A 21293-nucleotide genomic window follows, 5' to 3' on the forward strand; every position below is an offset into this window, starting at 1 on the left:
CTAGCCCATGTGAGACACTGGGTTTGATCCTTAGCACCACATAAAAATAAATAAATAAAATAAAGGTATTGTGTCTATCTACAGCTAAAAAACATTTTTAAAAATAAGTTTAAGTTAGAAAAGTGGGTAAATGAAAAAAAACATGGGTAATCAATAGCATAAATGGTACATAGATATGGTTAAAAAGGTTTTTAACCATATCTATGTACCATTCACTAGAGGGAAACCCCTCATTCTCCAAGGGCCACATATACAAATGTACCTGCAAAAACTGAACACTTAGCCGGGCACATTGGTGCTCACTTGTAATCCTAGCAGCCCAAGTAGCTGAGGCAGGAGGATCACAAGCAACTTAGCAACTTAGGGAGCAACTTAGGGAGACCCTGTCTCTTTATAAAAATATAATAAAATTATAAAATTAGGGATATGGCTCAGTGGTTGAGCACCCCTGGATTCAATCCCCAGTATCAAACAACAACAACAAAACCCCAAACACTAAAAATTTCTGATGAAAAGAGGAAAACTATCAAATTCTATGGCTCTAAGAGTAATGCATCTAAAAAAAAAAAAAAAGAAGGATGAAAAGCCATTACACTGCACAAAAGTAACCATATGCACCACTGTATAAAAAGTGGAAAATAGAGTATCAAGAGAACAAGTATAAAGGGCCTGATTGGACAAACCTACTAAATTGTGGCTCTGGCTTTTAAGAATGGTCAGACCTTAGGCAAAGGTGGGGTTGGGATCTGGAGACACTTGGCCCAGCTGAAGAAAGCAGGCTTGGAGTATTCCCAAACAACAGGGGCTGAGGGAACACAGTCTAGCAAGTTCAGATCTGCTAGTTTTCCCAGAAAAGCTAGAAATCCAAGTTTTCAAGCTTTGTTTTTCAGTGTCAGGAACTAGTTCAGTTATTCCATGCAGGCTGCAAATAATGATCAGTGATTCCACACTTTGGCCACTAGTGCTAACCAAGACAGTCCCCCAGTTGCTCACTGTATGCTCACTATATAAGGACTCCAGGCCACAGGGGCTGAGATCTGACCTGATCTAGGCCCTTGCTGAGAAAACAGATAAAATGGGGGGTAAGTAAGAAATGATAGAGCTGGGGTATAGCTGGTGGTAGAGGGCTTGCCTAGCTCAGGGTTTGATGCCCAGCACCTCAAAAAAAAAAAAAGGTTGTGTTTAGACAGTCAGTCCTTGGTTATGTAATTCCATGAAAGAAAGGTAGAAAGGTTTAGTTACCTTGCATCAGAAGCAAAAAAGAATTCCACTGCTTTATCACCCACAGCATGAAGGCAGGTGGAGCTGTCCAGTCTCTTCATCCTTGTTTTACAGATATTCTTCACATTCTCAATATTGCCTAGTAAATAAAGGAATGGATTGCAAATCCCAGTAGACCATGTCATTTGCATAACAGTCGGCAAGGAGCCCATTTCCCCTTTGAATATGTGTGGGAGAAATTTGCAATTTTTAGCTTTGACTGCATCAGCTAAATCCTTTAAAAGCTCCCCAAATAGCACAGTACCATTTCAAGAGCATTTAAAGGGCTATAGTGGGAGAGTAAGGCAAACAAAAACAAAGAAACACTCAAATCAAATGGTTGCCATTATACCAAGCTGCATGCTGTTCTCTCTACTTCTGCATATGTTTGAAAATATCCACAATGAAAAGCTTTTAAAAAGATGGAGCTAAGTCTCCATGGCATGAAAATCCTTTAGATCTAGAGCAGTCCCAGTTAGAGCAAGGCCTGTTTTTTTTGTTTGTTTGTTTAGTTTTTTTTTGGAAGAGAGCTGAGCCCCAAGACACTGTTCAGTAGCTACATGGTTCAAGTCTTCTTCAGGAAACTTACATGTCCTATATAAGATGGGGATCTGTTCTGTGGAGAGTTTATATTTGCTCCGCACTCCAATGAGCAGTGGGCTGCCTCTCCTGTAGGGAGAAGAAAGCATCAAGTTACCCATCACCCTGGACACCCCAGGCTAGATGTCTTCTTTACATCTGAAGTAGGATTCCCAAATTTAACCCTTTCTCTGGAGCAGAAATTGTGTTAGGTCCCTTAGAATGGATGCCTTGACCACAGGAACACGTTCTCAAGATTTGGAGCAGGGATGAACAGGTTAGCAAGTGGGTCCCAGCTTACTAACACAGCATTACCTACTTGCCCAATAGCTTGGTAACACATCCTACCCCCATCCTCACAGAACCTGGACTCCTCCAATTCACTGCATCTCCACATGTGCTAAGCCTGGGTGGGTTAGGTCATATCAGAGTGAATACTTGTGGCATGCAGGAGCACTTTGGTCCTCTAAGCAGGCTTCATTTGCTGCAGACCCTTAGAGTAGAACCCTGGGTGACCAGGATCTTCCAGTTTGTTTCTCCCTTTCTCCAAGCTCAATTGTTCTCTGGCTTTCATGGACACCCAAGCAGTGACTTTTGTGTACAGAGTTGCCTTCTATGGATTCATCCAACTGCAGATTGAAAATATTCAGAAAAAACAAACAAACCTGCCTTTGTTTTGAACCTATACAGACTTTTTTGGATCATTATCACCCAAACAAAACATCATCACCACTATTTATAGAGTATTTACATTATGCTCAATGTTATAAGTAAACTAAAGATGATTTAAAGTATATGGGAGGATGTGGGTAGATTCTACACAAATACTATGTCATTTCATAGTGAAAGGGTAAAAGAAACTGAAGTTAAAATGTAAAGAACCAGGTATTGTAAAGTTTCTAAGCTGCAAAGCCAGAGTTAAAATGTAAAGGACCAGGTATTGTTAAGTTTCTAAGCTACACTCAAAGCCCGAAATTCCTGTAGCTGTTAAGACAATTCCTGGGACTGCCCATTAGATATGTGTAGGAATCCCCCCTAGTTGCTTAACAACTTGGACCCAGTGCAGCTCAGCACGTAGGCACCTCAGGGCCTAAACCAATCAGTTTGAATGTACACCCCGCTTTAGGACTGACCTATCACCCCTGCCCGACATGTTCCCGCCAATGAATGTACTAATCATGTTTGAGAGTTGTTGTTCGATTTTCCAGCGCCTCATGATGATTTGCTCTGATGTATGCAAAGCCCCCGCCCTCCCCAAAAAGTGTACTTAAGCACTGCTTAACCCCTGCTCAGGGCTCTGGGCCGCTCTCCCTTCTTGAGTGAGCACGGAGCCCCAGCGCGCTGGATCTGCAATAAACCGCCTTTTGCTGTTGCATGAGTCTGTCTCTTGGTGGTCTCTTCCTCCGTCGTTCGCTGGTCCCTTACAACAGAAGGAACTTGACTTTCTGAGAATTTTGTTATCTGTAGGGGGGTTGGTTCTAGGGACCTAGTAGATACCAAGGGAAGATTTTACTTTACTTTGTGGGCTATTAAGGCAATTTTCAGTGTGGTTTTGGCTCTGTCTGAGTGATACCTCCTAGATGAAGTTTAGAATCATCAACTTATAAAAAGTGTACTTCATTATAAAGGAGGACAGTGATTTTCACAAGGTAGAATCTTGGGGTAATTCCTATAGGTGACCAGGATGAAGGTCCCCTAACTCAGGTCTCTTTTCCCAGGGACCCTGTCTCAGCCACCAGTACCTGGCTCTCTGAATATCTCAGAAAGGAATTTTCAGTGAAGCACTTTATAATATTTCTTTCTGGATCAGAACTTGTATTGGGGAATGCATTTAAGGTATTCCATGATTTTAATGGCATCTTGCCTTCAAAACCTAATTCTTTGCCCATTCTTATAAATTGCAGCATGCAAATCAAATATACATTGGATATACAGAGAAATAAGCAGAATACATTTGTAACTCACACATTCTAGACCTTTAATTCTGTCAGAACCCAGGCAGATAAAATTCCAATTTAGTGATCCCCCTTTTCCATGGGGGGTACATTCTAAGACTTCCAAGAGAATACCTGAGACCATGGATAGTTTTGAATCTTATATATACAATATTTTCCCTATACATACATACTTATGATAAAGTTTAATTTGTAAGTTAGGCACAGTAAGAGACTAAAAACAACTAATAATAAAATAGAACAATTATAACAATTTAAAATTTATTTGATTTATATCTGGAATTCTCTACTGGATATTTTGGACATTGGGTGTTTACAGGTAACTCAAACTTCAGAAAACAAAACCTCAGGTAAGGGGGAACGACTATAGTTACTAAGGGATGTGTGCCTTTCTTCCCCTACATGTTAACTAATAAATTAAGAAGAAGAAAACAATGTTTTAGTAAGCCCATTTGAGAGCTGTCTCAAACATATTAATTCAATAATGTTATAAAATTTTATCTCAACCAATTCTTGCTAATGTATATCAATGATCTACTTGTTCATTAGCCTGAATCCAGTCCACATATGTCATTTGATCTGTTAACCTGATCTAATATTACTATTTCTTCAGCAATAATAGATCTTATTTTCTGGTAGTATTGATCTGTTTGGACCTCTCTTCTAACTTCTCAAGGTGGGGCACAGAGTTCACAGCTTGGAAAAAAGATACTGTGAGCATCTTGAATACTTCAGACAATCTTTTACTATGTCTAAAGCAAATCAGAGCCAAAGTTCTGGGTCCAGTGGGGACCTAACTTAGATTGTCTTTCTAATATTGCCAGTGAGAAAATATGTGGTTATCTAATTTTCTTGGCAAATGGCTCCCCAAAATCTTATTGTTGTAGATTGAGCTCTATGATTTCTCAAGACTTCAAGACATAGAATTCTCCCAGGATATTCCAAAAATTGTCCTGGAGGTTACAGAGCCATCAGTCATAGGCAATTTAGAAAAATAAAGCTTTATTGTTTCCTCACACTGCCTTCTTCTACATTTATTTGAGATAGTAATATCAGATATTATCAAATTTTAAATAGAGGCTTCTAAATTTAATAAGAAGCAACTGGTATTTTATGATTCTATGATTTGAAGGAATTGTATTCCAAATGGTAAACAAGTCCCGGTCCTAGAAAAAAATAAAATGATGATAAATTCTTATCATTTTCTGCCTGGATACTTGGACAGTCTTTGAATGACAGCCTCACCCTCTCTGCCATGGTCTCTCAGGGACACAAGTACACTCTCAATGACTCCCCCATGACATCAGAACAAAGTCCACAGCCTGTATGGCATTGAGGCCCTTTAAAGTCAAGTCCTCTGTCCACAGCTTAGATCTCCACCGAAATGTAAGGGTTGAGTCTGTGTCACCTTGTTCCCTGCTGTTCCATGTGTGGCCCATAGCAGGTGTCAGTAAGCACACATTGAGACTGGAAGTCTCAGTGACCCCCTCTACCCTACCAGTATCCTGGCCAAAATGGGATACTCAAGTGCTACACTGTCTCTGGGCCTTTGTCTTTTTCCATGCTGGTGCCTCTGCTGGGGAAGGGGGAAGATGTTCCTGCTGCCTGCCTTCCCCAGGATGACATCTGCTCACCTCAGGTCCCTGGTGCACAGGTACTTCTAATCCTAATAACAGAGCATCACTACCTTCTGTTTTTCTTTGTCTTCCTGCACAACTGTCTAATCCTTAAGGGCAGAGACCAGGTTGAAAGTCACCAAGTCCCCACAAACCAGCACATAGTAAGTGCTCAACAAATATAGCTGAATGGTTGGATGGATGATCAATCTATCTGAATATATATATATATATATATATATATATATATATATATATAATACACATCATAACCCACTTGAATCTAATTATGAAATATGATACGTCAAGAGCTTTGTAATGTTTTGAACAACCAATAAAAAAAAATACACATCATCTGCTTCTTTGAATCCAAGCAGCACTGGGAATTATGGGGAATGGTGACTTTAACAGAGGTTCATGTGTACATGTGGGCTGAACCAGGTCCTCTGGGCTGATTCCTGGGATGCCCTGCCATGAAGGTGTTGAGGCATGAACTCTGGACCTACAAGGACTTTTCAGTACTGGATACAAATCAATGTTTACTGTGATTCCTAGTTTCATGTTCATAATTTTGCATGCTTTTATTTACATGGGGTCCCCCAAATGTATAGACCTCAAGTACCATAAAACCAGGTTCTGTCCCCTCCATACAGTTTTATTTTTATTTAAATTTGTTGTCAACTTCTAAAAATCTGGAGATTCCACCTAACAATCCAATTATCTGATTACCCTTTCTAAAACCTTTGGAGCCCTGGTGCCACCTGCCACAGAGACAGTGGGATGCAGACGCTGGGGCTAAGACACAGTTAGTTAGCTGTCCATTAAGCCCTTCCAGTTTTCCAGAGGCCCTACCCCTCCATTATACCTCAAGCTAAGTAATTTTATCTAATTTATTTATTTGTTATTGGAAATGTCAATGCGTTTTGCCTCACCTTGTAGCAACAGCTTCTCCTGGGTAGTGGATACTCTTGAAAACCAAAGCAAATGCACCTTCCTGAAAACACATCAAAAAAGGATGAAGGGCAAATCACTCTTGCTAGTCAAGCTGTTGCAGCCCATTGCCCCAGGCAAGTCCTCCCTTGGTCCCTCTTAGTATGTAGACCTGGGGTCATTTGGAAGCTAAATGCAGAGACAGCTTGTGCAGGATAAGGTCATGAGAAAAAGTCAAAAGGAGAGTACTAGGCTGAAGTACCAAAGACTGAAACTTGTGAATTTCATGTGAGCAACATAAACCACACCTTCCTGCCAAGGCCAATAAAGAACCCCCATCAGGGCTGCCCCTTTGGGATATGCTGCGGGGATTGGTGTAGTTAGAACCACAGGAAATAAGAACCTGGGCCAGGGGGCCCTGCACTGAGCCTAAGGATGGGATCTATGGAGGGAGAAGCTGTGATATTAAAGAGGCTATTCCAGGACTGCATTTAGAGCCTGGTTCAATTTTTTAAATCTTATTTGTTTATTTTTTTACACATTACTATAGAATTTATTGTATATATTTATACAATCATTGTTTGCATTATAGTTCCCATATCTTATAGTTTTTTATTAATTCAAATTTTAGCTCCATCTCTTAATTGGGCAAGGACATCAGCCATTGTGCCCCTCATTTTTCATGATCTGGAACCAAAAAAAGAACAGTCCTATCTTTTATACCTTTGTGAGTATAAACTAATGCATTGTAAGTGCTTAGAACAGTGCCTGGGCTCTAGAGAATCCAAGAGATGACTGTTGGTATTATTTCTAGGCTATGACTGTCATTTGCCCTCTGTGCTTCAACTTAATGAGTTTGTGCAAAGTCAGAACTAGAATCTAGCTCTTCTAACTCATTATTCTGAAAGCTCTTTCTTAAATTTCTGATGCAAAATTCTCCCCTGCATTCTGACCTTCCTGTGGCAGTTTAACATGACCCTGGTAGACCTCAGTTATGTATAACCAGCTATAAATCCAAATTTCCATGTTAAATCCCCCAAATTTTGGAACCCTGGGAAGACCCAAGGCCCTGTGCAACCAGCATGCTCTGTCTAGTTTTCCAGGGGACCCAAGGTCCATGTCCCCAGGCCTCAAAGGTCTTTAAAACTGCCCAAAATGAAGGGGTTTCAGGCAGACCCAAAGTGGCCTCACATTTTCCTGCTGCTTTTGTCAACAGTAAAGTACTAAACAGAAATCCACTTTTTTTTTTTTAAACCAAAAAGAGCCTTTTGTTACTTCAGGAAAGAAAAGCTACAGGTTTAATAGTGCCATTACGGGGAATGCATTTCTAAAATTTAAAATTACAAATAGAAAAGAAGGAATACTGTGCTGCAATAACAAATTGGTTGCTGTACATCCTCCATTTCTGTGGATTTTGCATTTGCAGATCCAACTAACTGCTGAAAAAATGGTAATTTGTTATCAGGTGTATTACTATATACTTAGGCCTATGATGGTTGCATCTGTACTGAACATGCACAGACTTTTTTTTTTTGTCTTGTCATTATTTCCTAAACTATACAATATAACAACTATTTACACAGTAATTACATTGTATTAAGTATTACATGTCATCTAAAATGATTTAAAATATATAGGAGGATGTGTATAGGTTATAAGGGACTTGGGCATGTGTGGATTTTGGTATCTGGGGGGTAGGTCCTGGGACAGCCTCCAATCCAGGATGTCCTGGATTCTGGTCCCTGCACATTATCTCCAGGCTGCCACTACATTGGAGGAGCTATTAGATGGCAGTGACACCTTGGAGGATGGGCTCTGGAATATCTGATCCTCTTCTTCTTCTCCTCCTACCATCCCACACGGGCTTGCATCTACTCTACCTCATCCTCCAAGGAGGGACTTCTTGCACAATCCCCCAGAGTTTGATCTTTTTGTGGGGGACTTTGCTCTCTCAGTATAGTCCTTTGGGACATCACTGATTTCTCTTGCTCCCTCCCCTGGGCCATTCTCTTCAGCATGTAGATGTAGATGTATCCTGATATCTATCATAAAAACACAATCTTCTCCCACAACTGCCACCCTCTCCTGTCCCTGAGTCATTTGTTTGCACCCATCTATAATCAAACATCAGAAATCTGCATCTGTAGGCCCTATTTCTTCCTTTCTCCTTCCCTTCCTTCCTTCTCCATTTAATAAGTAAATGTGGGCATGTCTCCCCTGTGACCAAAAATTGCTTTACCAATCAGGAGGCCCAGACTACAATTCTAAGTCTCCACCATTGTTAAATCCATCTCACGTATGTAACTAACAGTGCACAAACTCAACTGAAAAGATGACAGCGTGGAGCTGCCAGGATCACATGTGTGATTGAGACTGTACATAGCCATCGACTCTAAAACCAGTCAGCAACTCAGAGGTGTTAACATGAAGCCAGGCACTTTCTACTTGGTGTTTACCACCCAAATGATAGAATTCCCAATTCTACAAGGATGTAACCTCTTACGTTCAGACACTCTAGATGACCCATCCTTCATCCCGAGTACTTTGTGCAAATTTGCCTAGTAAGTGCTTACAAAAATGAAGGTATAATTTTGACAGATGAAACTAACTCACCAACTGTTGAATGACTCTCTCAACCAGTGTTGAAAATGTGATGTCCTCAGTTTCTCTGTTATCAAATACATACTTAATCAGTTTGGCGATGGTCTCGGTATCTGTTTCTGACTCAAACTCATAGCCTTTGCTTTCCTGGAATAGGAGGTTGGACATGGGGTGACAGATAATGGTCATTGCACAACTGGCCTGGACAACTCCCTCTAGCCCCTTATGATTTGACTTGAGAACAAGGAAAACTGGAAAGAGACAAAAAATGTTTGCCAGAATTGCACAGTCAAACACCTCTGAGTCATCCTAGTATTCCCTGAGATCATCCCTCCTTAGGAGTTTGTCCTTGCTGTTAATCTAGACATTGCAAAATAACGGCAGTCGAAATGATAAAATATGTTGAGTCAAATCCACCCACATCCCAGCCACCACCACAACCTTTTCACACTGGGGATCCTCACTTCTTACTCCCCACCCTGCATTCCATTTGGTGTATGAGTCAATGTGTTACATGGCACAACTATTTTAATAAAACCCCTAACCCTGTTTTTTTTTTTTTTGATTCTGTGAATCGACAGTGGTCCTTGAGATGAATCCTAAAGCCCTGGTATGTCCCCAAACAAGATTCTTGGCATGGTGGCTCAGCTGGGGCTGAGGTTCACACTTAATGTTGTAAGGTGGCTGAGAGTGGGTTTCACACAATCCATATAAGTTTTAGAGCTCATCCACAATGTTTAATAAATCTACAGCATTTAATTAATTAATTTTTGTGGTGGTTCTAGAGATCAAACAGCTACATTCTCAGCCCCTAACTATGTTTTTGGAGGAAAACATACTGGTTAAAAATTTTCTGAGGGGAAGATGTTACATGGGGAATGTATCTTACCAGAAATTTTCTCAGATCTTTGTAATTTGTGATGATCCCATTATGGATGACAACAAATTCTGAAAGAAAGTTTAATGAAGGCAGAAGTGTTAATAAGAAGTGAAGTTCAAGTAAGATCCAAATGAAAGGGATTTGATGACTTAAAAAACTCTCTGCAAACTGTGTTCCTACAAAGATTTGTGTTAAGTAAACTTCTTTTTATTGTAATTAGAATTGATGTCTATGATAACTACAATTCAAACCTGAGGAAATGCACATTTATCTTTCAGTAGCAAGCATCCACCAACCTGCCCACACGCACGCACAGAGCTCTTCCTTGTGGTCTACAATATTATCCTTTGGGACATCACTTATTAACCCTTCATTACCCAGAAATGATTACAGGCATTCCCAACAGGATTTAGACTCAAAGGGGTCACAAACTAACAGTTGGCAGGTGTGCTTTGTTTGACTCACATTGTATTGCAAAAATATTTGAGTTTAAATTTTTTTTTTTTTTTAGTTTTTGCTTTAAAATTTCTTAGGGAGAAAAACCTGGAGGTTCTAACACCCTGGGCTCCCCCACATTCCTGTGTGGCCAAAGGCTTATCTCTTTAGCAGGTTTGCACCTTCTTCTACCTCTCTTTATTTATTTATTTTTTGATTGGCCCTTATTTTTACAAATTATTGGAGTTCTAAATATGAGTACATAAATGAGATTGTGTTCAAACATCATCTAAAAAGAAACACAGTCCTATATGAACTGTGCCATATGTGTCCTAAATAGAGCCAGGTTAGATGTCTCCTGTGTACTGTTTTTCCAGACTCCATTTCACATTAACTTTATTCACTGCATATTTTCCCACCTCAAAAAATAAGATGCAAAACAAGTTTGCACATTTTTTCTTTTTTTTTTAAATCAAATTAAATCAAGATTGTATTGTGTACACAAAAGCTGGCCAGGACTGTCTCTTACAAGATTCCATGCTAGAGATCATCCCCCTGATCTTCAGGAAAAAGTTTTTACAACACAAAAAGTTACAATGGAGGTGGGTGTCTAAGGTACTTACAGCTAACAAGATTTTGACAATCATAATACAAAGGCAAATAGCAGGTTAAGGATCTATATGGCTAACATTTCAAGGTAAAAAATAAATTCAGCTCCGGACATTAGAATTTATGAGCTTCCACTGAGATTTAGAGAAAATTGTTATTTGGTCATCTGGAGCCAGAATTTATGAGGCATCAGTAAGGTTTTAGAGAGGGTTGTTATCTGGTAAGGGATAGCCAGGCATAGGTGAATTCAAAACACAGGTAGAAATTACAAGCAAGTTTAAAACATCAAAATATTGTCAGGCAAAAGAGAAATTTTAGTTTTCTTACACAAAACAGAAATAAACTTTTTACTTCTAAAAGCTCTAAGAGAAGATTTTATTTTTTTGTATTTTCTCATATCTAATGGCTTCTGGCATTCCTTTGTTTGTGACCCATAAATGCTTCTCTTTTGTGTTTATGGGGCTTCCAAAACAAATATATATATATGCCCTTCTCAGAGGGAAGATGTTTCTAACATAGCAAGTAACTACCCTTTAACCCACAGAGACTGACAACCATATTATAGGATATAGACCACCTGCATACCCTACTGCCTTTGGGCAGCTCCCTGCACAGATGAGACCACCTGAAAAGCCCTGGGAGGGCTAGGGACATGTCTGCCTCAGTCACCATTGTGTTGTTTCAATAAATAACCAGTGAATGAGTAATTTGGAGGGAAAGTCTAAGGCCAGCCTGAGAGTTTTGGGGGACAAGTCCTAGATGATAGTCACTTTATTGCCTATAATCCAATAATTACTCTGGGATGTGTTGGATGCCCCTTACATGTATTAACTGTTATTCAGGGACTCTTTGTATTTCCTATTCAAGTTTTTCTTCTGCTCAGGAGAGATTTCTTTTATTTCCTCTTTTGAAACTTTTAAAATTATTCTTTAGGTTCACCATAACTTACCCTTTTTAAAGAAAAACTATTGCTTATTTTTTTGTGAGGTCACACACACACAAAATGAGAGAACTTAAATGAGAAAAGCCTGTGATTCAAACATTATACAGTGTGTATATGTGTCGAAATATCACATGGTACACCATAAGTATAATTTTAATGTTTTTATGTATCAGTTTTAAAATAAATTTTAAAATTAAAGGAAAAAAAGAAAACACCAGTTTAAGCAGGTGTGATGGCCACAGATGTAGTTTTTTACAATTTAACTTGCTCTGATCTTTTCTTGTGAACACAAGTTATCCCTATATTGGATCTCTATTAACTGACCATATCCCATTCTCTAGTTTATTTTTTATTTTTATTTTTATAAAAATTGTGGTATTTTTTACATTATTTTCATAAGTGTCATTTTTTTTTCATTTCAGTCTATTATCTTAGCTTATTTGCACTCTAAAGCCCATGTTTTCTTTGCAAAAACTTTTTTATTTTATTTTTTGCAGTACTGGGGTTTGAACTCAGGGCTTCATGCATGCTAGGCAAGCACTCTGCGACTGAGTTATGCACCCAGCCCTTCAAAAACTTATTTGGGTAATTTCCTCATGAGATGTAGTGGCTGGGTATAAGAATCCCACTGACAAATTATTAGACTTTACACATTATTAATTCTTTAAATATTGCTCTTGTTGTTCTCTTTTCAATTACTCATCCTGAGTCAGAGCAGGAGTTTCCAAGTTTGGGTGTGGGTGGGTTTCCTTGAAGCTTCTCTGCTTTGGGGACACAATAAGAATCATTGTGTGTACTGAAGTGGGGGTTTTCTGATGAGGTTCACCTCATCACCTTAGGGTGGGCAGGAGGACACGACTGAAATTGCAATATTCCAGGGCACATGGTCTTGACAGTGTTTTGGTCTTGGTAGTGTTTTCTCAGTCCACACTGCTGCTCTAGGAACCAGCTTCAGCATCTAACTTGGGGTTTGGCCAGATCCATAGCACTATGAGGCTTGCTGTCCTCATCCTGGGTATAGGGTACCTGTCCCGGTTGTGGGATGCCCTGTTGTTCAGGGTATGGACTGAACCCAGGGGAAAACCCCCACCAAAAAAACTCACTGTGGGGAGACATGAGGGCACAGGTATATCCCCAGAAGCTCTGCTCTCCTTCCATTTTCTAGAAAAAAGCCTTTGTTTTCAAATCAGGCTGGCAAACCCCTTCAAAGTGCTTTGGGGAGAAGATTTAGCATCCTGCACCTTGTGTTGAGGGTTGGGGTATTTGCCCTTCCTATCTGTGCTGCACACTGCCCTGTGGAGAAGATTTAGCATCCTGCACCTTGTGTTGAGGGTTTGGGTATTTGCCCTTCCTGTCTGTGCTGCACACTGCCCTGGGGTGCCTCTGATCTGCCCTGGGTGAAGGACAGTGATCAGAAAGCTTTTGCTCTCTCCTTGGCCTGACTTTACAAGTAAGGCTTGTCAAGTGTGTAACTTAGCGCCTGCTAAGAAGCCTCCAACAACTGTTCTGATGTATTTGATCCTTACTCTCATATAAGGCTTGGCAAGATCCTGTACTATACCAGGGGATAGCTCAGGGTGGGACCCCTGGCTGACTCATTTTCTCTGATGAACAAGCTCCCCCATCATGCTCAGGTGTAAATCTTAGAGAGCTTCTGATCTGAATAACTCTAAGTGAGCATCCTCTGGAAGGCCTAGATTATGTTTTAGATTCTTGCCTGTTATTGGAGGCCTGGGAGGAGTTAGGGATTAAACCTTCTCTCTATCTCATACCCCTCCACATATATTGCAGGAGGCTGATCACAGAGCCCCTGAGAGCTGCCACTGGGAGCTTCAAACCTGCCAATATATTCCCCATAATAGGAGGCTAGGATATGATTTAAGAGAATCATAGCATAGAGAATCATCCTGGGGGACATATGAGCTGGGGCTGGCATGAAGGGCACTTGGGAGAGCTGAAGAACCCCAAACCCACTAAAGGTTCTCATGTCCCTGTTCAGTGACCTTGACCCACTGCCAGTCAGCAGTACTCTGAGGTATTGTGAGCCCAAGTGTCCCATATCATCCAGGTTTTCTGAGGGACCTCAACAGTTTGGACTTTTCTACCCAATGTCTCCCAATTTTTAAAAACATGAAGAAAGCCAAATCAAAGGAACTTCTGAAAAAGAGCTTTCAGGCTGCTAGTTGAAGCTGCTGCTTCTCCAAATCTTAAGAGCCCTGAATCTAAATTTTTGGCTGCTGAGACCTCACTGCTGGGGCTCAGAGGTTGGAGGAGGCACCTCAGATAATAACCATGATCAACAGTGTTATTTGCCTTCCCTTAGGACCACCCTCCGCAGAGAAGGGAGGTGGGTTTAGCTGGATGGGGGAGGAATCCCACCCTTCCCTGTCTCTCACAGGTTCATGTCTAGATGATAGATCCTCAGGGTAGTGGTGTGAGAGGTGGGGGAACCTTCAAGAGGTGGGGCTTAGCCAGGTGCAGTGGTGCATGCCAGTGTGTAATCCCAGCAACTCAGAAGGCTGAGATAGGAGGATGATAAATTCAAAGCCAGCCTCAGAAACTTAGCAAGGCCCTAAGCAACTTAGAGACACCCTGTCTCAAAATAAAAAATGAAAAGGGCCAGGGATGTGGGGATGTGGCTCAGTGGTTGAATGCCTCTGGGCTCAATCTCCAGTACCAAAAAAAAAAAAAAAAAAGTGTGGCTTAGTGGAAAGTTATTAGGGCACGTTCTCAGAAGAAATTGATATAGGTCTCATGGGACTCTGGAAAGACTGGGTTGTTACATGGCAAGTCCACTCCACATGGCCCTTTCCACATGCAGCCAATTTCCCTTTCTGCTTTTCCACTATGTTGTGATGAAGCCAAGGTGGTCCTCACTAGAGGTCAAATAGGTTGGGCTACCTGAACATGGACTTTGGGCTTCTAAAATTATGAGCTAAATGAACCATTTTTCTTTGTAAAATACCTATCTTGGGATATTTTATTACAGCACTAGAAAATGCACTATTACACTGCCATATTCCACTCTTGGGGTGGGGTTCCAAAGAGCCAGTTTCTCTTGTAGTAAAATGCCACTGTTTTCCAATAGGGCACCTGGGAGGTTAGTATTACTCAGGGGCCAAGTTGGGTCAGCCTCTTGACCAAGATCTAGGTTTACCTGCTTATAGGAGAGGAGACATTGGATTATATTGGGAAGACAGAACAGGTGAAAAATTCAGTTCAAGGTAGGCATGGAACCCACTCTGGCAAGGATTATACCTGAAATATAGTTCAGGGTGAGTGAGGCAGAACCATCAGAAAAAGGAAGCAAGGCCACACAACATACCGTTGCCTTTGTCTGAGCGCTGCGGGTGGCTGTTAACAGCATTGGGGACCCCGTGGGTGGCCCAGCGTGTGTGGGCAATACCAAAGTGTGTCTCGAACTCCACCTTTAAGTCCATGCTGTCTTGTTCTAAATGAAAGGAAAAGCAGTTTGATACACTTTAAAAAGTAAGCATTGACACAGGGCTGCTAAGCAGAGGTGGTGCCATTACACCAAGACATATCGTCCAAGCCATCCTCACCATCAGTCCCATATGCCCCACCACAGGAATTTCAGCCAGACCCATGTTCCACCCAGGATGAAGATTATTTAGTACTTTAATAACTTAACTCATTTCTTAACCAAAATAAACTGCCTTTAAAAAGAAACTGATAGCCAGGCATGGTGGTGCACACCTGCAATCTCAGCTACTTTGCAGGCTGAGGCAGGAGGCTCACCAAGTTGAGACCAATGTGGACAACTTGGTGAGAACTTGTCTCAAAATAAAAACGATTGGGAACGTAGTTCAGTGATAGAGTGCTTGCTTAGTAAGTGTGAGGTCCTCAGTTTAATCCCCAGTACTGAAGGGAAAAAAAAGAAAATGATATATCACTACTATAAGTAGAAAAGCAATATCATTGGCCGAAAAAATTAAATACATAACTATTAAATTTTTTTTTAAAAGTCTCCATGTGCCACTGACTCAAATTAACGATCTTACAAAATGTGAATTATTGCAACATGGACTTAACCTTCCTGCTATTTATCCAAGCTTAGATAAATTCATATTTTTGGTCTAGAGTTCTGTTGGAATACAGTATTTTCAAGTGACCCAAGCCGCATCGATTACTCTAATGCATAACATTTCCTACTTACTGTAAAGTTCTTCATCCAGAGCCTTGACTTTTCCCTTTTTCTTGACTAGCTGAATATGTCTCTCTTTGACTTCATGATTATTCCCATCAATGGCCACACCTGTAATTAAAATTTTTTTTTACATTTTTGATTTTTATTGAAATTGTAAAATGCAAAAATCAATGAGCTTTGATAAGTGCATATACTAGTGTGACCTACACACCTACAAGCTACAGAACAATTCTATTACCCGGAAATATCCCTTAGGTCATTTCCATTCACTTTCCCCACCCCCAAAGAGGGCAACAGCCATTCAGTTTCTGCCACAATAAACTAGTTTTGCCTGTTCTAGAACTTAACAGAACTGTACACATAAACATTACTTTTTATGGTGGAGAGTTAAGTTTTGTCTCACACCTTATCACGATGCACCTCCCTATCTGAAGTTTCTGCATCCATGGGACCAGCCCACTATTGACAGAAAATATTTGAAATGAATAAATAAATCACATCTATACTGAATACTTACAGACTTTTTTCCTGCCCTAAACATGAAAAAAAATTATTTACATAGTATTTGCATTGTATTAGGTATTATAAGGAATCTAGAAATGATTTAAAGTATGCAGGAGGATGTGGGAAAGTTATATGCAAATACAATGTTATTTTATAGGAGGAACTTGATCATCTATGAATTCTGGTGTCTGCAGAGGTTCCTGGAGGACAACTGTACTCTCCAGCATTAGGGTCATAGGTGCTGTTTATTATCATTTTTGTTCCCCAGTACTGCCTACCAAAATACAACTAAATAGTTTTCAGGAATCTATTTTGAAAGAAGGAGCCACAACTGTGGCCATACTTTCCAGTAAGCAGAGAAATATATGCTTGGATCCTGGTCTTGGCTGCCCAGCAGGCACTACCACACCTGCTACTAATGGCAATGGGCTTATCCAAGGGCATTGATCCTTGTGCTCTTTGCATTATATTTTATCTGCACTTTTCATTCACTCACACATTAGTGTGCCTGTGACCTTTTATCTGACTCGCTTTCTCTTAAGAACTGATAGGGATATAAAATTACCTGGTTTTACACCACTTTTCAGGTTGCTTAATTAACAATGGGGAAAGACTAAATATTCATCTATTTGACAGGTAGAGGAGGAAACCCTGAGATAGCCATTCAGGGGATGATTGTCAATAATCAGAAAGATATTTAGGAAGAGTTTAGAATAATGGAAATGCTAAATGAAAAAAGAAGAATATAAAATTATAGGAACTGGGAAAGTAGCTCAATCATAGAACATGTGCTTAGCATAAGAGAGGCCCTGAGTTCAATCCTCAATACCAAAAAAAAAAAAAAAGAAAAAAGAAAAAATATACCCAGACCCATATACACATTGATTACAAAATTGTATAAATATGATAGGGAAAACAAACAAAATCTATGTATAACACCTATGTATAACTGGGGAAGGGTAGAGACCCTTCCCCAGTTCAGACTAGATCAATATACAACAATGACCACATGAAGGGCACCAAGATATTGATGGAAGATACTTTATTGAGGTATGGTTGACATTTGGAAAGTTGTATATACTTAATGTGTACAACTTGATGAGTTTGGAAGTAAGTATTGATCTCCACAATTTACGCCATAAACTTACCCATCTCCAAAAGTTTCCTCTTATTCTTATTATTACTAAAATTATTATTGTGTTATGTGTGTTAAGAGCACTTAATATAAGATCTACCCTCCTAGCAAAAAACTTTTTTTTAATACCAGGGATTGAATCCAGGGGTGCTTAACCACTGGGCCATATCTCCATTGCCCCCACACTTTTTAAAAAAATATTGTTTTAGCTGTTGATAGACCTTTATTTTATTTATGTATTTATATGTGGTGCTGAGAATCAAACCCAGTGCCTCTCACATGCCAGGTAAGTGCACTACTGCTGAGCCTCAGCCCCAATCCCACATACCCTTTTTATTTTTTGAGACAGTTGCTGAGAGTGGCTTTCAACTTGTAATCCTCCTGCCTCAGTGTCCCAAAACATTGAGATTACAGGCATGTGCCACTCTGCCCAGTGCAAACTTTTTAAGTAAACAATATAGTATCATTGACCATAGGCAATATATTATTGCACCATCAATAATATATATTTTTGTTTTTGTTTTTATTTCTAACCCTTGTTTCTTCCTTTCTAAGGTTTTTAAAGATAGTTTTCTCGGGGCTGGTGTTGTAGCTTAGTGGTAGAGCACCTGCCTAGCATGTGTGAAGCACTGAGTTCGATTCTCAGCACCACATATAAATAAATAAAATAAAGGTCCATTAAAAAAAAAGATAGTTTACTCTTTTATAGTTTTCAAGTTTCTTTAATGAACAAGTGTTATTTTTATATTGAAAAGAAACATTAAGTAGAAGTATCAGAAAAATGCCCAGGTTGTATAAAGCCCCATCAAAAAGGAAATGGGTGAGAGAAGAAGCTGCTCAAGTGTCCCAAGACCATGAGGTGACCTGCAGCCCCTACCTGCAGAGTCGTAGCCTCTGTACTCAAGCCTCTGCAGGCCCTTGATGAGGGTTTCGAAAATCTCCTTCCTTGTCCGAGGGACTCTGTAGTTCATGTAGGCGAAGATTCCTGTTCAAAGAGAAAAAAAAGTCACATTAAAAAAAAATAAATCTCTGATCATCGTTAAAAGAAGTACTCCTGGGAATGCAGACACAGGTAGCAAGCATCTCAGGAAGGCTCTTAGGCTGCTTGCAGAGGAAAACGTGGCTCTTCCTGGCTTAACTGAAGAATGGCGCTTCCCTCCTGCTTCTAGAAGGGTGTTGTACTTAATCCTTCCCTCTTATGACAAAAATGCTCATGAATCCTGTGCCATGCCCCTTGGCCATGCAATTCCACTGCAGAGAATTTATCCTCTGGATGTACTTGCAAGAAAGCTTTCCTTGTGTGGCATTTGTAGAAGTTAGCAAAGCAATCCAGTCATCTTGGGACATCTAAAAGCCCCCAACTCCATGTGTTCTTTGATTTTCACAGAACATGCCTGAGATGAATCATAAAAGAGTCACAGCAGCCACCTGTGGCAGGTGGGGACAGAAGTTGGAGCCTTTGCTTCCACTTTCCACTTGTCTGTATGGCTTGGAGTTGGACTATAAATAAGCACTACTTTTATTACTGCAAGAAAATCCATCTTATGTCCCCTCATGCCCTGGACAATCCTTATTTTCAAGCCAGGCTGGCGAGCCAAGATTTTACTTGACTTTATTTTCTGTATTTGTATTTCAAAGTAATATTTTTTTCCAAATAGAAATTAATAATCTGCCTCTCCACATTCTTCTACTCCCCTGTTTGCAACTACGCCCTTCATTTGCATCTGCTTCTCTCCTGCTCTATAAGTGTCCCATTCCATTATTCCCTCTGTCCTTTCAACCTCTTTGTCCCCACTTGAGAAAAAACTGCCCAATTCAGAGCTCAGTTCCCACCCCACCTTCCAGAGGAGGCTTCTTCTGGCTCTTGACATGAGTGCTCCCATCTCTGGGCAATACTGATGCAAGTCTTGCGTCATGGGCATCTATATTCCCTGACAAGAGCTGCTATGGTTTGGATGTTGTTTGTCCCCCCAAAGGTTCATGTGCTGGAAACGTGGTCTCCAGTGTGGTGGTGTTGAGAGGGTGGAACCTTTAAGAGGTGGAGCTAGTGAAAGGTAATTTGGTCATGGGGGCTTCACCCTGGGAATGGACTGGTGTTGGCCTTGCAATGTGGTTGGGTCTTGTAGGGGTGAATTAGTTCTCATGAGAACAGGTTGTGATACAGTGAGGCCACTCCACATGTTTGGTCTCTTTTGCAACTTTTTCCCTTTCTGCTTCTCTTGTTATGCACACATGGGAGCCCTCACCTGGGCCCTGGTGCTATGCTGTTTGGCTCTTTCAGCTACAAGAATCATGAACCAAATAAATTTGTTTACTTATAAAGTTAGCAGCCTGGGAGCTGGTGTTAAGTAAGGTCTGTAAACAAGTCAAAATAACACTTGGTATTTTGCCAGGGGAATGTTAGAGTTCGTAAACAAGTCTGATTGGTGCCTGGCAAAATGCCAGAGGGAGTGGTTTGAGAAGTAACAAAAGCAAGCCATTAAGTGTGGAGATATTGGTTGACTGATGTATCTAGTTTATGCTAATTAAGATAAGCTGTGCAAAATGTATAAATAGCTCTGTTGTCTTACAATAAACGGCTCCTACTCCTGCTGTATCAATCTACACAAGTTATTCGTCACCCCCGCCCCCCAAGCTGGGATTTTGGATCAGTGGTAGAGTGCTTGCCTAGCATGTGCAAGGCCCTGGGTTTGATCCTCAGCACCACATAAAAAATAAATAAATAAAATAAAGATATTAAAAAAAAACTATTACAAAAAAGCTAGTAGCCTGTGCTATTTTGTAATAACAACACAAAATAGACTTTAACAAGCACACAGGCTGGCATGTCCATACATTTTTCTGTGTTTTGGCACATAATTCTTGTTCAATAAATATATGTAGAATGGAATGACCATAAGTCTGTATTAATGGGAAAAAAGCAATAATACAAAACATGAAGTTATTGGGGTTCAAGGATATTCATAGTAACTGTCAAGTCCATTCAAGCTGTTATAATAAAATACCATTGACTAGGTAATTTGTGAACAATGGAAGTATATTCTGCACAGTTCTGAAGGCTGGAAAGTCTAAGGTCAGAGTGCCAATAGATGCCCTGTCTAGTGAAGAATCACTTTCTCAGGAATAATGGTATTCTCACTCTAACCTCCTTGGTGGAAGGATGAAGGGCCCTCTCTTGGGTCTTTTATAAGGGTACTAATTCCATTTATGAGGGTTTTGCCTCCATGACCTAATCATTTCCCAAAGGTTCCACCTCCTAATTCCATTGCCTTACGAGTGAGAATTTCAACATATTCATTTTGGGGAACATCAACATTAAGATCACAGCAGAAGCTAATCTCACTATGTGCCAGGCCAAGTGTTTCCACAGAAATGTCAATCAAAACTCTTGACAGTCTTCAATGCTTCTTCTCAACTTAAGCCTGGAGAGGCTGTCACTCATTTAGAGTTGAGAGTGGAACCAAGGAGAACTGACTTTAGGACTTAAATGCTCCTAACCACTATAGAGTGCTTCCTCTAGAATTAATTGATGAGGGTTAAAGAAGGTTTATGTTCCCATTGCATTTTGCTGGGATGGCTGGATTAACATTTTTCCAGCAATGAACCTCAACAGAAGACTCTTTACCTACAGATTACCCAGGACCAATTACAAGTATATACTAAATCACCTATAATACC

The 21293-nt window shown here is 40.2% G+C and overlaps 1 protein-coding gene across 1 annotated transcript in view; it reads right to left on the minus strand.

Moving 5' to 3' along the window:
- Positions 1-21293, minus strand: part of Gfpt2 (glutamine--fructose-6-phosphate transaminase 2) — a 51672-nt gene that overhangs the window by 16963 nt on the left and 13416 nt on the right. Inside the window, exons 2-9 of the mRNA XM_026412296.2 lie at positions 18493-18600; positions 15986-16084; positions 15134-15259; positions 9831-9889; positions 8954-9088; positions 6343-6404; positions 1850-1929; positions 1243-1360 (exon numbers count right to left, since the gene is read on the minus strand). Coding sequence (XP_026268081.1) covers positions 1243-1360; positions 1850-1929; positions 6343-6404; positions 8954-9088; positions 9831-9889; positions 15134-15259; positions 15986-16084; positions 18493-18600 — 787 coding nt within the window. The remainder of the gene's footprint in view (positions 1-1242; positions 1361-1849; positions 1930-6342; positions 6405-8953; positions 9089-9830; positions 9890-15133; positions 15260-15985; positions 16085-18492; positions 18601-21293) is intronic.

This window comes from Urocitellus parryii, chromosome 1, assembly GCF_045843805.1.
Source record: "Urocitellus parryii isolate mUroPar1 chromosome 1, mUroPar1.hap1, whole genome shotgun sequence".
Classification (NCBI taxonomy): domain Eukaryota; kingdom Metazoa; phylum Chordata; class Mammalia; order Rodentia; family Sciuridae; genus Urocitellus; species Urocitellus parryii.